This window comes from Ailuropoda melanoleuca, chromosome 2 (genome assembly GCF_002007445.2).
Source record: "Ailuropoda melanoleuca isolate Jingjing chromosome 2, ASM200744v2, whole genome shotgun sequence".
Taxonomy (NCBI): Eukaryota; Metazoa; Chordata; class Mammalia; order Carnivora; family Ursidae; genus Ailuropoda; species Ailuropoda melanoleuca.
This window is the reverse complement of record NC_048219.1, coordinates 26445981-26462636: the sequence shown is the minus strand read 5'-3', so window position 1 is coordinate 26462636 and position 16656 is coordinate 26445981. Positions and strand designations below refer to the sequence as shown.

The 16656-nt window shown below is 38.7% G+C and overlaps 1 protein-coding gene across 1 annotated transcript in view; it reads right to left on the bottom strand.

The window, feature by feature from the left end:
• Positions 1 to 15635, bottom strand: part of RNF11 (ring finger protein 11) — a 42449-nt gene extending 26814 nt beyond the window's left edge. The window contains exon 1 of the mRNA XM_034652432.1: positions 15025 to 15635. Coding sequence (XP_034508323.1) covers positions 15025 to 15147 — 123 coding nt within the window. The 5' untranslated portion in view covers positions 15148 to 15635. The remainder of the gene's footprint in view (positions 1 to 15024) is intronic.
• Between the last annotated feature and the right edge of the window lie 1021 nt (positions 15636 to 16656).

Here is a 16656-nt window from a genome sequence, read left to right as displayed (position 1 = left end):
TGTGTAAAGGGGTCAGGAAGGACCCCTTTCTGTATCTGCAGGTGTATAAAATCTCTTAGATCCACAAAACAAACATTAGTTGCCTATGTGATACGGAACTGAGTTGTTACAAAACAGAAATAAGATATTCACCTGTACTCTATCAGAATGACTACATGAATGGATCACTTAACTATTAAAACATAATTTTAATAAAACATAATTGTAATTGTTTCTTTTATGTAGGCCAATTCTTCTATCTTTATGTGGATTCTATTTGCTTCCACCTTCTCAGAAAACTTACAGTGTAGGTTTTTGCTGCTTTCCCTATTCAACCTTTCTTTTCACTAGATCCTTCCCATCAGCTTACAAATATGATCAATTTCTCAGCAAAACAAACTCATCCACCTTTAATTCCACATTCCATTATTGCCCTATTCCTATACCCCTTCACAACAAGTCTTTTCCCAATACATCCTGTTCTTGCTCTTTCTATATCCTGATATCCTGGATACATTCTTTTCATATAATCCATTACTAAATTGCTTTTTGTTTCTTAAATAACAACACTATTCATTCGTAACTCTTCATCTCTATTGACAACACCCGACCCAATATCAGCTCACACACGGGCTTCCTAGTCTTCCCTTGTCTACTAACCCTTCCTATTTTTCCTCAGAGATCTTTCAAATGCAAATCTAATTTACATAATCATCTCACCCATAACCCCATTTAAAGCCCTTTAGTGGCTAGCTTTCCACTGCTCTAGGATAAAGCCCAAAATCCTTAATAAAGATAATAAATGTAAAGGACCTGGCACCAAACAGCTCAGACTACATCCAGGGTGCAAACGTGTACCCACCTCTCTAAAATGCTGCTTTATGGACAGACCAAGTTTGAATTCCTAAAAGATCTTGTTTGAGATGCTTATCTTTTTGGCTTTACATCTTAGAATGTTTTCTAAACACTCATAATATACTGTGAGTTGTAAAATCAGTTTTAGAGATCAAAGGACTCTTCAGAAAATGAATAAAATATACAGAATATATGCAAGGGTTAACACTGTCTTATGAACTTGTTTCTGTTTTTATAAAGAGGCATGGTGTGAAATGTACTTTTTATTGAGGTGCCAAGAAATGTTGGAAAGCCCATATTCTTGGCTATTTTTTGAAATTATGATGCTGCCATGTCCTTGTGATATAAAAGTTTTTCATCTGTGACTTAAGAAATTATACCTCGATTTTCAATAGATTTCAGAATTTCAGCCATTTTACAATGGCCTCATTTCATAAATGAGGTCTGACAATTTACCTAATAGTGTTGCAACAAAATTTAACCGAATTCCTGTACCACACACCTATCAGTACTCTGTGGCTCAAACCCCAAAGGCTTTGTGGTTTCTGGCAGCAGTGATATGAGCTCATGACCTGCAACTAGAGACTGCCCCTCAGGGATTCCTAACCGTCTTTGTGGCACAGAAACCTTTGCCAATCTGGTGAAAGTTATGGACCACATCTCAGGTAGTGTTTTTGAATAAATACATAAGACCACCAAGGAAATCAGTTATCTTAAAATGCAGTTCTATCCATGACCTTATAGGGATCTGTACATCGAAGGTAAGTATTCATCAGTTTAAAGATTACACTGAGCTTAAGAATTTAGAGCTTATAAAAAGTCATAGCTAATTAAAGTATGTTTTAAGGGATAAATAAAAAGCATTTTGAGAATACAATCTAGGGAAAGAAAATTCCAGATAAAGGCAACAGTAGGGGAGAAGGGAGAGTCATATGTGAAAAATGAAACACTGATAAGCTTACCTCAATATTTAAGGTTTCTTCCTTTTTTCTACTCATATGCATGGAATTCATGCTAAAATTGATTTACTTAAGCAAACTTGAGCCAAGGAAATTTAAAAAATAAATTTTTTAAAAAGGTGCCACGTATCCAAATCCCAATCCCAAAATACTTTATTCACAAATAAAAATGCTGCTTAGGTACTGCATCTGAGATCTTTCTTTTGGGAGGTGTTAGGAAATATTATGACAAGCTTGATCATCTGGTTTTCCAATATGCAGAATGAGAGGCACAGCAAGGGCAGACACATTAACAGCAGATGAACCATCTGACAGTGGGAAAAGAAAATGAGGGAAAAATGATAAAAAGCAGGTGCAATAATTAAAATTAGAATAGGTTTCACTCAATAACAAATAGTCCTATGTAATTCAAGACTTTGGAGACACCCCTCTATTATTTCCAGAATATAATAAACTAATCTTTCTAATAATTTTGAATCAATAAAATGAGATCAAAGTCTGCTCAGAAGTCAATATTTTCACAAGTCAGTATTTCAGTGATTTATGGGGAAGGAGTGACAATGAAAAGGGAGGGTTGTAAAGTTTGAAAAAAGACCCCGTTGAGAGTTAGTCTCAGGAAGACACTGTTACTATCTTTGGTAAGTATAGTGGAACAAAAAATGTTGATGCTAAAAATGCTAAAAATGTGTGATGTATTTTAGAAGGTTTTCTACCCTAAACTTTTCCAAAATAAATCCCTGTTTAAACTGATAAATATCACTTAAATACAACTGCAATTATACCTTCTACAATTGGATCCATTACACTCCCCTGTGTGATTTTACTACCCCATCTCCTTTTTTACTTTTTTAGAGACCTGTTTTCTGCACCTCCTTGCTCCTCCATTATCCTGAATGGACTACTTAGTTCCTACAGCTTCAGAGCCCACTTTGCTCCAAATCTACTTTTATTACTTCCAAATTTAAAAAATACCACAATAAAAACCAGGATATTAATGACTAGTGGAGATACACTAAATAAAACACATCCACACTATACTGCAATTAGCCTTAATAGACAGGAGCTAGTGCCTTAATACCAACTGATGATGAATATACCATTTCTTATACTGATTTGACTGAGGAAGGTTAGACAGGAAGAGGAATCACCAATTGACAGAAAAGACATGTAAACACCGAAACACTTTGCTACCTTCAATCTTGCACTGAGTTGGCAGGGCTACTTATCCTCAAATGACAAAATAGATGTTAAGCACAAGGGTATTTTTGCCCATTTAGCAGAACACTGTTGTGCTGTATGAAACCTACCTTTATATGATTTACGAAATATTTTTACAAGACTCACTTCATTATAAAGGATTCTGATTACTTAAGTTATCACTGTTAAAGCCACTTCATTCCAGTATCCCATTCTCCCAACAGATTAACTCTACTAGAAATGGACTCCCATGTTCCCATGACTGCCTTTGAGCCAAATCTGGTGTTACTGCATTTTCATTCTTCCACTATTCCTTTGCCATGTTGTACAATTACCTCTACTGTCTAAAATCCAAATCTCACAGCTCCCTGGCTCTGCCACTAAGGCTGTTTCTTCATCTAGATGATGGGAATAATATTCACTTTCATATAATTATTATGAAAAATTAAGAATTTCTAGTTTCTGGTCTGGCATGTAAGAAGCTTACAGACTGCCAATCCACTCTAACAAGAAAAAAGTTGAACAAACTGAAAAATGAACAAATCTTCTTTCATCTGTCACAGAAGTGAGGTCACAGGGCAAACTGCTGACCCCAAAATTGGGAGAAATGGACAAGTGGATACCGAAAATCAAAACTTACGGAGCAGAAACTCATGAGCAAAACCACTGCTGGGGTAGGAAAACCTGAACTATAACTGACGGACTGCTGAAGGTTCAGTGTGGACAAGTCTGAGTTAAGAACTCTAGGGGTGCCCCCACTTCTATCTTCAAGAGCTCTACCAGGTCCTCGCAGTAAATAGCAAGAGAAAAATCCCCTCATGCTTCTAACAGGGGGAAGGAAAAGGAGGCTTGCACTCAGGAGAAACTTTTGCTAGAGCAAACATGCAGGTTTTATCAGAGCCTAACCTATCTGAACAAATGGAAATACTCATATCCAACTGGCTCTTGCCTACCACATGAAGGGAAATATGCAACCTCATCTGGCTCTTGCCATCCTGTCCCACCTAAGGTTGAGGTGGATGACACTGAGAAGCACTGTGAGCTGCAAACTAAAACAAATGAAACATACTACTATACACCTATTAGAATGGGGAAATCCAAAACACTGACAATATCAAATGTGGACCAACAGGAAGTCTTACTCATCGCTGGTGGGAATATAATGTGGCAGAGCCACTGTAAGACAATTATTTGGCAGTTTCCTACAAAACTAAACAAACTCTTACGACATTCAATCCAGCAATTGTGTCCCACGGTATTTACCTGAAGGAGGTGAAAACTTATGTCTACCCAAATCCTACATGTGGATGTTCAGGGCAGCTTTATTCCTAAGTGCCCCAATTTGGAAGCAACCAAGATGTCTTTTAGTAGGTTTTCAAAAGGATAAATTGTGGTATATCAAGACAAGAGAATACTATTCAGTGCCAAAAAGAAATGAGCTATCACACCATGGGTAGACATGGAGGAAACTTAACTGCATATTACTAAATGAAAGGAGACAATCTGTAAAGGCTGCATGCTGTAGGAGTCCAACTATATGACATACTGGAAAAGGCAAAGCTACGGTGACAGTAAAAGGATCAGTAGCTGCCAGGGGTTAGGAGGAGGGAAGGAGCAATAGGTAAAGTACAGAGGATTTTTAGGCCAGGGAAACTATTCTGAATGATGCTGTAAAGGTAGTTCTATCTCATTATACCTTTATTCAAACTCAGTGTACACAGAGAGTGAACCCTAATATAAATTATGGGCAATAATGATGTTTCAATGTAGGTTCATTTAAAACAACAAAAAAAAGTTCAAGTGTTCACATCAAAATCCCAGCTGGCTTATTTACGGAAATTGACAGCTGATCCTAAAATTCATATGGAATTAAAAGGGACTAAGAATAACCAACCCAATGTTGAGTAAGAACAAAGCTGGAAAATTCCCATTTCTGATTTCAAAATTTATTACAGAATTAGTGTAGTACTAGCATTAAGGATAGACATAATAATCAATGGAACATAACTGAAGAGTCCAGAAATAAACCCTTGCATTTACGGATGACTGATTTTGGGCAGGAATGCCAAGACAATGGGGGAAGAATACTCTTTTCAACAAATGGTGCTGTAACAATAGAATAGCCACTTGCCAAAGAATAAATCTGGGCCTTCCTTACATAAAAATTAACTCAAAATGGATCTATACCTAAAATGTGAGAACCAGAAATAAAACATGAGTAAAACTTTGTGACTGTGGGTCAGACAAAAATTTTAGACACAACATCAAAAACTCAAATGACAAAAGAAAAAATAAACTGGATTTCATAAAATAACTTTTGTGCTTCAAATAATACCACTGAAAAAGTGAAAAAAATCCAAAGGGAAGAAAACGTTTGCAAGTCATATCTTACAAGGGACTAGGATACATAAAGACCTCTTGCAACTCAATAAAGACAACCCAATTAAAAATAGGTAAAGGATTTGAATACCTCTCCAAAGAAGATATACAAATGGCCAACAAGCACATGAAAAGATGCTCAATATTATCAGCCATTAGGGAAATGCAATCAAAGCCACAATGAGATACCACTTTACAGCCACTAAGATGGCTATAATAAAGACAGACAATAAGTTTTGGCAACAATGTGCAGATATTACAACTCTTATGCACTGCTGGGAGTGTAAAATGGTTAATTAAAGTGCTTTGGAAATGGTTTCGTAGTTACTCAAAAGTTTAAACATGGAATTACATGACATGGCAATTCCACTGGTAGGTGTATAAAAAAGACAAATGAAAACACATCCATATAAAAACTTGTACACAAATGTTCATAGCAGTGTTCTAACAACCAAAAAGCAGAAACCCAAATGTTCATTAACTGAACAATGTGGTAGATTCATACAATGGAATGCTTCACAATAAAAAGGAATGAAGTCCTAATATATGCTACAACATAGATGAATCCTGAAAACATGTTAAGTGAAAGAAGCCAGTCACAAAAGACCACTTACTAGTACGCACATTGGTATGCATTCCTCATGGGGGAAATGCAAATTAAAACCACAGTGAAAGATTTCCACACACTTATCAAAATGTCTAAAATAAAATAGACTGGTAATACCAAGTGTTAGTATAGATGTAGAGCAAACAGAATTCTCATACATAGCGGATAGGATTTTAAGTTGATGGAACCACTTTGGAAAACTATTTGTCAATTTATTTTGAAATGCATCAACAAATAAGATGGGGTGATAAGAGATGGATAGGTGTGAAACAAATACGGCAAAGTGTATAGAATCTAAGTTGTAGGAGTATGGGTGTTCAAACAATTCTGTCAATTTCTCTTTATTTTTGAAAATTTCTGTAATAAAATGTTGTGGGAAAAACAACGTACCCAAAATAAGTAGTATGTTCATTATGTACATAAAAAGAATGGTCACAGCAGATTTATATGGCCAAACGCTAACAGAACCCAATGTATATCAATAGTAGAATGGATTGGGGAAAAAAACTTGTAAAAATGTGTATTTACACAATTGAATACTGTACAGCAATGAAAAATATAGAATACTGCTACATAAAGACAACATAAACGAATTTCACAATGTTGAATGAACTATTCCATTTAAGTTCAAAACAAGGCAAAACAAATACGTGGTGATAAGAGGTCAGAATAGTGGTTATCTTTGGGGAAGGAGTATTGACTGTTGGGAGGACATATGAGGGAGACTTTGGGGGTTGGAAATACACCATATCTTGATGGTGATTACAATATGTAAAAGTTCACGGGGCTATATAGTTAAGATACTGTTAGTTATACTACTAAAGATAAACTCTTCATTGTACATAATCAGTAAGGTTTATTTACACACACACATTATTATAATGTACAAGATTATACAACTTTCTCGAAATTCATGTTCATCACCTACTGATTACTCTTGGCTCTAAGCTTCCCCACTCATAGTTTAAATCAGGGCAGCTGTATTGCTTTTATTCCTACTGATGTTCATGTAAAACTTAGAGTGTTCAGAAGCTAAAAAGTAAATCTGTGATTCACTGCCCTGTCACAAATTAATTCCAACTTCAAAAATCTACAGCAATTTAATAATTATATACTGTTTCATACCAAACTAATAAACACTTCAGGTATATACATTAATCTCATCCCCTTACCTAAAATGGTAGCTCCTTAGGGGAAAAGGGCTCATTTTCCTTTACCCCTGGTGCCTAACAAACTTGCTGACAGATAGAAGAAACTGGTTATGGAGCGTCCTGGTTTCTATCCTTAAAGACTTACTTACTCAGTTTATGATAAACTGCTTTTTTTCCCCACAAATAAGAATCAAACTGTTATACAAAATTACATGTAATTTTAACTAGTTGTGTCAGCTATAAAAGTCTCACTCTTCTTAAAGCCATTCGGTTTCATAAGAATTCAGAAAATTTTCAATAAAGAAATATATCTGGAGGATTGCTTTCTTCATTCCCACACTTTTATATCCCTTCGTTAATTTACTGTATGCTCTCTGGATTAAGTAACAAGATAATTACTCAACTGGCCTCTGGGAGCACACTCTAGGTTGGCTATTTAATTAAAAAGATAGGTATATGTGCATTAATATTCAAATGAAATCAAAAGTATTCTTAATCAGTTAAAATAAGGAACTCTTACAAAAAGCAACATTTCATAAAGCCAAATTGAATATCAAAATCAAAAGGTCAGGCAGATTATCCAAGAGCAGAATATATTTAGTTCTCCCTTATCACTTTACTTTCCAATTCTTTTTTTTTTTTTTTTTTTATTCGACAGAGATAGAGACAGCCAGCCAGAGAGGGAACACAAGCAGGGGGAGTGGGAGAGGAAGAAGCAGGCTCATAGTGGAGCCTGACGTGGGGTTCGATCCCGTAACGCTGGGATCACGCCCTGAGCCGAAGGCAGACGCTTTACCGCTGTGCCACCCAGGCGCCCCTTACTTTTCAATTCTATGCAGCAATCTCTTTTGCCATTAAAAATACACACTCCGGGGTGCCTGGGTGGCAAAGTCGTTAAGTGTCTGCCTTAGGCTCAGGCCGTGATCCCGGCGTTCGGGGATCGAGCCCCACATCAGGCTCCTCTGCTGGGAGCCTGCTTCTTCCTCTCCCACTCCCCATGCTTGTGTTCCCTCTCTCGCTGGCTGTCTCTCTCTCTGTCAAATAAATAAAAATCTTAAAAAAAAAAAAACACACACACACACAAAAAAACCCCCCACACACTCCAGCTGTCTGTTAGCCAGCTTTTCCTTATAGCTTTCACTCACATTTCCACTTGAGTTCTCAGTATCTCCACCACTTCGTTTATATCACAACTGCAAAAGTCCTGAATTCTGAGCATACTACTATCATAAATATTTATTATACTCAGTATTAAAAGTTACTGGTAAGGAATCAACTTCTATAAATTTGTTACAGCCTATTTAATAACCTATTTGAATACAGAACAGAAATACATATCCCTAACTCGTTGAAGGAAGGTTATACATAGAAGATAATTATATTCAGAAATGACTCCAGGCAAGATGACAAATATACCATCTAATTTTAATTATATTTACAATTATCCTCCTTTCATTCCCTTCCTCATTTATAGAATTTAATTTGGCTAAGACACAGTAAAGACAGAAGACAAAAGAGAAAAAGTGGCACAAGTTGAAGAAAAATGTCAGGGAGAACCTATACTAGTCATTCTGTGACAGTTTTTCTATGTAGAAGCCAAACAAGATTAAGATCTTTAAAAAAAAGAATTTCATTCTACCTAAAGTATTAAGATTAATAGATCGAAATTTTACAATAAAATACAGAGATTTACTAAAACATTTTAAAGAAGTCAACTTCTCAGATCTTATGCACCAAGTAACTCATTACCCCTATCTTCTCAAGTTACCCTATAATTAGCTCTAGAATTAAACACTGACACACAGACCATCCTAGTCTTAAAAGTACATACATTCTTAATGGCAAAGAATCAGCTTAATTAAAGGACATCCAGAATGGGTTCCAGGCATAAATAAAACTCCTCAATGGTGACAAACAAGCAAATATCTTTAAAAAAAAAAAAAAAAAAAAGACCAAGGCAAGCTGAACTACATAGAACACAAACAAAACTCAAAAGAAAAAGCTCATGTACTTTATAAATAAGAAGTAACAGAACAAAAATGAATAGATAAAATAATGTGGGAGAGAAAAAGCAGAATTCTTTACGGTATAAAGGCCAAAGCACAGCATTCTGGGACAATTTATATAGAAGAACCACCATAAAATTTCACTCTTACAGAAAAATGCAGTGAACTGATTTTCACATTTATTCAAGTATTTGAATGTCTGCTATGTGAAAAGCACAGTTCTAGCAATGCAAAGCTGAATCATCAGAGCTGGAGTCCAACAGAGGAGATATGACATTGTTATAAATAATTAAAATCAAATAGGAAGGGTAAAGTGTCCTAAGAATGGTAAACAAAATGCTAAAAGAGTTCAGATTAAGATGTTATTAAAATTAGGGGAAATCAGAAATGGATTCATGGCATATAAGCTGAACCTTGAAACTCTGAACTTACACTGGGAACAATTAAGGAAGAGAATTCTGGGCAATGGGAACAGAAGAGCAAAGGCAGAGGCTGGAAAGCAGAAGGCATATATAGAATATAGCAAACTGTTCAATTTGACTAAAGTATAAGTTGTATACAAGGCTACAAAAACCTGGAAAAGTATATACGGAGCCAAATCATGACTCTGACTGCTAATAGAGATCTTCAGTAATAAGTCATGCAGAATCATTAAGGATTAAGAGGCAAAGGATCTGATCAGAGATCTTCAGTAATAAGTCATGCAGAATCATTAAGGATTAAGAGGCAAAGGATCTGATCTGGAGAGATTTATCTAGCACTGAGGAATGAAATGAACAGGGAAAGAGAGGGGACATCAATTAAGGTTACCGTGAGAGGTAATGAGGACCTCGATCATGGTAATAACAGCGTAAGAGGGAGAAGGCACAGTTCTAAGTTAGATACTAGATATCTACCATGTGTAGGACGCCATTACACTCAGATTTTTAAAATCTTTACACATCATTCTCATTTTTTTAAAAGATTCATTTATTTATTTATGAGAGAGAAAGAATGCACACCCAAGAGTGGGGGGGGGGCAAAGGGAGAGAATCTCAAGCAGACTCCCCATCAAGCTCATAGTCTGTAGTGGGGCTCGGTCTCACCATCCTGAGATCATGACCTGAGCAGAGTTTGACGCTCAAGTGACTGAGCCACCCAAGAGCCCCCACATCCTTCTCATTTTTAAAGAAACTGTAATCCAGAAAAATAATCATTGTTAAAACACTAAGAGCTAATTAATCATGAAATATATGATTTCCAGATAAATTTACAAACAAAAATCTAACAAAAATGGTCAGGGGAGGCTTTATTAAAGAGGTTGGACCTGATCTGCACCTTAATGAAAAGACATAACTTTAAGAGGGGAGGCATAAAATTTCACACAAAGGTAACTTTAAGTTAAATAATTTAATAAGATGAAGATATGTGAAATACAGAGAGAAGTAATTTCCACCAAAAAAGTAGAGAAAATGTAATACATAAAAAAATCTTCAAATACCTGAATTTTTCATATTTTTATCAGAAAAACAAAGCATTAACACATTACAGCTTTAAATAGTTAAAAATAAGTATTTTTATTATATTCTAGATTTAAAGAGGAGGGTTACTTTTAATGAGCTCTATAGGAAATCAAGGTGTTTTTTTTTAAAGTATCTTGAAGCTTTATTCAGTCACAATTTGAAACATCCAAAATGTTTTGTTATTTATGAAAGTTCCTCAAAACACAACATAATCTGATAAACTCTCTTCATATTTTTTATGTGACAACCGGGATTTGAACTCAGATCCGCCTGACTCCAAAATCAGAACTACACTTGCACTCAATGCTGTATTAACAACTTATTTTGATTTTAAAATCCCGAATGAATTAATCACAAAGTATAGGACAGGAGGAAGAGATCAGTAAATCTCAAACTAGTTAACTACTGCAAAATTGAGATACCAATCTTTGTATTTATATAAATATATACACAGTACTCAAAAATACTATACAGTAACTTGTTCAATGAATATTAAGCTCTTTTTAACAAAGTGCTACTCTTGAATTAGCATATGACAAAGGGGGTGGGGGGTCTTAGAGTGACAGCATCCCACTCAGGTACTTCAAACTGTTCACTTATTTCTTTCAGCACTGGGCTACCAGCTGGCCTTTCCTCTTACAGACCTTCATCCTCCAGCCTTTCATGGTTTCGCTTCCCTCTCGCAACCCTTCTAAGACTGCCCTTGATGGGCAGATTTCCCTTGTATTCTTTTTTAAACATTCAGAAAGGACAGTAGAGGGTATGCCCGATTTATTTTTACCTCATAATTCAAGAAAAGCTCTAACCTCTTCCCTCCCATTTCTTTAAGGACAAGGATTCAAGTGCTTTCTCATAAAATATTTTGTTACAGACTATATACAGAGTTAAAAAAAAAAACCCTAAATTATTTTATAATTATTTTAAACCAATTCCTATATTTAATATTACTGAAATTTGATTTTTAGGATTGATTCCTTAAAAATGATCCATAAATAAAGGAAAGAAGGCACTAGGAAGATGCATAGTTCTTACATTAAATTGGACTGGCCTCAAATATATTAATTCATTTAAAAGAAATCCATTCATTCGACCAATAACAGCGTCTAATGTGTGCCAGGTACTGTTCAACAATTAAAAAAACTCCTTTCCTCAAGGAGCTTACCCCTGCTGGGAGAAGACAGATAACAAGCAATAAACATAATAAGTAAAGACAGTGTGTTAGAAAGTGATAAATGCTATGGGGGAAAAAATAGAACAGGGTAAGGGAGAATTCAAGGGTGTTAGGGCAGGCTGTAATTTTAAATAGGTTGTTCAGAAAGGGTTTGAAAGTGTCATTTATTTGAGTAGACTTGAAGGAGGTAAGGGAGTCAGCCATGGTAATACCTGGGGAAGAGCACTCCAGGCATAAAAACAACCAGGGCAAAGGTCCTGGAGTAACCTAGGAACAAGTAGGCCAGAGAGGCTAAAGGGACACCAGCAGGGGGAAGAGTAGTAAGAGTCCCGTCGAGAGGTTACAGTGTGGGGGTATATAGATTATGCAGGGTTTACGGGGCACTAAGGAATTTGGCTTTTACTGTGAATAAAAAAAGGATCCACAGAAGGTTGGGCCAAGTGACACGATCTGTTTTACCAGAATGACTGCTGGGTTAAGAACAGACTATAGGGAAGGCAAGGGTGAATAGTGAGACCAGTTAGAAGGATACTAAGGAAACACAGGAAACAAACAGGTACTTCCTATAAACTTTAACCATAATGGCTCAGCGTTTACTTTTTACGTATAAATTGAAACAAATCTGTCAGATCCTGCTACCAGGAAATAACTGGAACTTAGAAGTTTACTATATAGGGCTCTTGGCATATATGTACACCATGCAACACAAAAACAAAGGACATCTTTTAACTACCTGCTACAGAAAAATACTAAGTGTGCCCCTTTATAATCAGCTATCCCCTTTATGAAATTTTTAAAAATCCTATTGCAGTGGAGACTATTCTTTAAAGAAATAAACTATTATTCCTGTAGCTCTTTTAATTATATACTATTTTTGAAGAAAAAAAATGCTACTTCTGTCCACTGAAAATATAAATCATTTCCCTTGGACTGGTGTTTCTCAGATCACTTAAATTAACCATTCCGAAAAATCTTATTTCCTTTGGGAGGGGACAAAGCTTTTTCTTTTCATGCTCCCATTTTTAAAGTTTTCTTTCAATTGATACCAAATTTGCATATCAGTATCTGGGTCATTCACTTCAGGAAAGGGCAACCACAAAACCTCCCACTGTCACAAATAACATGTTTCAAAAAAATGTTCCTTCATGATACCAAAAAACTTCTCATCATCATCTAGTCCTCCTGGAAAAAGCAAATACAATTCCCAGAAATCCCACAGAAGTTATCCATAATACTGTATTATCATAAGGATAAGAGAAAAAGGGCAGATAAGTCCCGACATTCAATTCGCCTGGAAAGGGATTACAGAGCATGGAAGGAGATTTTGAAATAAAGATCATACCTCTAAAAAATTTGTTCATGAAACTGAAATAAGCATATTGTCCTATAGTATTTGAGGGAAATGAAGCATGAAATATAAACAATTTACTTGCTGCAAAGACTCAGAAAGGTGAAAGACTTGCCTGTGACAATTTTTGGAAGAAACAGGTGTGTAAACTTAAAACACATGGTACTGAATTCAAATTCATTAATTCATTCAACATTTAAGTGCTTCTTAACTGCCAGTAATTTCACGAAGCATTGAGAAAACAGTACTTGTTCTCAAGAGCTTATAGTCTTCACTTATCCCACAACTTACCAAGTATTTACAATGAGCCAGATGCTGGGGATATAACAGCATAACAGGTGACCATACCTGCAAGCAGCTTACACTGGGGGAAGAGGGAATGCCTTAATGATGAAACGTACATTTAACAAAACAAGGATATCAACACCCAAGTGTTGTTATGTGCTGCTTATGGAAGTGGGGGGTGGTGGTACACAAACAACTGAGTGATGGACTCAGAGGGAGGGAGGAGAATACAGAGACTTGGGAGAGAGCCGAGTCCTTAAAGAGGATTAGATGTTCACCTGGCCGACCTTGGGGGAAGGGATCCTAGCAGAGGGAGCAACCAGAGCAAAGACAGAGATGTGAACACACTCAGTCTATTTTGTGGGCCTGGGATACAAAATGTAAAAGACAAATCATGGAGGCTTCTATATGCCACAATTAAGACTGGACTTTATTGGTATATGAAAGGACCCTGAGGGTTTTATTCAGAAAGCCAGCATATGTGATCAGGTTTTTCTGGTTTACAAAGGAATGAGAAAAGAATAACACTAGATAATGATGTCACCACATGAAACAACAAAGGAGACTGCCCTGTTAGAAAACTAACCCCCCTTCAGGAAAAAAAATTAAGCCATTTAACTATCCAAGCCCCTCTGGAAAAAAAGTTTTTAACCAGTATCATTGAAAACTGAAAAGCAGAGGAAAGGTTTTTACATATATTACGGATTATAACATCTACATATCTGTTTTGAGTTCAAGACGTCTTAGCTCTTTATTAGTTGTGTAAACATATATGGGACTGATGACTGCAGTATAAAAAGCAATGAAACTGTTTAGGAGCAAGTCTTTGATAGAAAGGGAGAACCACGAGTACAGAAGGTATTTAAGTCAGGCTTAAAGGTTTCCAAAGTTAAAGATACTCAAGTTTTATTGAATCAGCGCGTTTAAAAGGTGTGTCATAGGGGTGGAGCAAGAGGAGGAGGGATTAAAATTTATATTTATATATATATAATACATATACATACACACACACGTAACTCTTGATGTCGGTGGGATTAAAATCACCACTTGAAGATCTTTTCTCATGTAGGAGAAATGAACATCTACCAGATCCAATTAACATAAACACACAAGGGTACAGGGAGAGGAGGGAGGGATGAGAGGATAATGATCATATATGACAATATAAATGGGGTGGGGGAAAACCACCTATCCAGAACCCATAATCCAGTTGGCGGTGCGATGAGGAAATCATCCCCAAACCTCACAGCTCAGACTCCACGATTTAGGCATAAAGGCAGAAAAATGTCATTCCCAAATTCCACAAGCGAACCACCCGTCACTGGCCACGGGGATATGATCACGTACTCGGATCCCAGAACTCAAGGACAGAGAATACCATCCCCACACCATTCTCGAGAGGAGGTAAAGGATCCCCCAATTCTAGGAGTGGGGAGCAATCACCCTCAGTCCCTGCCCTAAGGGGGTCGATGCCCCCGAGGCCAGAGCCTGCCGAGGCCAGGGGCAGTGACAGCCCCGAAACCCCCTCGGCCCGGAGCTGCCACTACTCCTCGCACCCCCCTCCCCAACACACACCCTCCCCTACCTGATATGGCGGCGGCGGCTCCTGATCCGGCTCCGTCCCCTCGCCAAAACTAGCCCGGTCAGACTGAGACTCGTGAAGCAGGGAGATGTCATCCGAAGTGGGGGATTTGAGGCAGTTCCCCATCTTCCGGGGCTAGGATGTGTGATCTGGGGGAGGAAGAAAGCAGTGGCGGGGTCGTTCGCACGCTCCGCGGTCAGCCTCGGTCAGCGAGGTGGGGTCGGACGGCAGGCCAGGACTCAGGCGGCGGCGACTCCCCCGCCCCCCGGCGCCGCGGAAGGGCCGCTCATGCCAGCCCCCGGACTTGGGGGCTCGAGGCTGGGCCGCGGGCTCGGCCGGGGTCGCTGCAGTTGCCTCCTGCGAGGCGGCAAGGGGGGGGGGCGGGGAGACGAAGCACTTCCCCACCCCGCCCCCCCGCGGGGCGGCGGCGGCCACGGAGCTGCTGGGCCTAATCCAGGTCAGGAGCGGGGGGGCGCGGCCGTCGCGGCTGCCTCAGCTGCTGCCTCAGCTGCTGCCTCAGCTGCTGCTACCCCTGCCGACGCCGGAGCAGCGGCCGCGGGCCTCATCCTACTCTGCCTCAAAGCGGCGGCGGCGGCCAGAACGAGGCCAGCTGCGGTCCTGCGTCACGCCGCCGTGCGTGCTCTGGTCCCGCCCCCGGCGCCGGGAGCCGTGGGCGGCTCCGGCTGCGCGGCCGCACCCCCCTCCCCGCCTCCGGCAGCTGTTCCTGGGGCTGCGTGAGTTTCTGCTTCTCTGACAGTTCGCACGGTACCTGACTCAGAAATCTCTCTCCAGTCTCCCGTGCCTCCCCACTTCCACTTCTCCCTCCCCGCTTGTCTCTGCTCTTACCTGTGCACCGTTCTGACAGTCGTCTCACAGCCTTCTGCCAAGTGATCTATTTATAAACCCTTATCTGCATGTGTCACTCCCGTTGTTAAAATGTTAAATGCCTCTTCCCCTTTATCCTTCAGAATAAAGTCCAAGCTCACTAATGAACCAATCCACTACTTGCACAGTTGAATAATCTTTTTAAAATTTAAATCTGATCCGCCATTTAAAACCTTCAATGGCTTCCCAAAACTGTTAGGACTGTTGTGACTAAGTATTCTTAAATGGTTTACTAATCTGACTACTTCTGCCATCTCATTAGCAGCACTGTCCCCTCAAATATTCTAAACTCCAGGCTGTCTAAATAATGTACTTTTGGTTATCTTAGAAGACTGTTCCCAGTGGCTAAGGCCTTTACCCATATTGTTGTTTTTTTTTTTTTTAAAGATTTTATTTATTTATTTGACAGAGATAGAGACAGCCAGCGAGAGAGGGAACACAAGCAGGGGGAGTGGGAGAGGAAGAAGCAGGCTCACAGCAGAGGAGCCTGATGTGGGGCTCGATCCCATAACGCCGGGATCACGCCCTGAGCTGAAGGCAGACGCTTAACCGCTGTGCCACCCAGGCGCCCCTACCCATATTGTTTTTCTGACCTAAACTCACTTCTCCTTCACTCCAGACCTTCTACCTCCCATCAGGCTAATCATTATTCCTAGTAGTCCTTCCTAAACTCAACTTCCTTTCCCCTAACCCTCCAGTCTGGGTTAGTCGCCTTCTCTGTGCTCTTAGTTCCTGAGCTTTTCTCTGTCA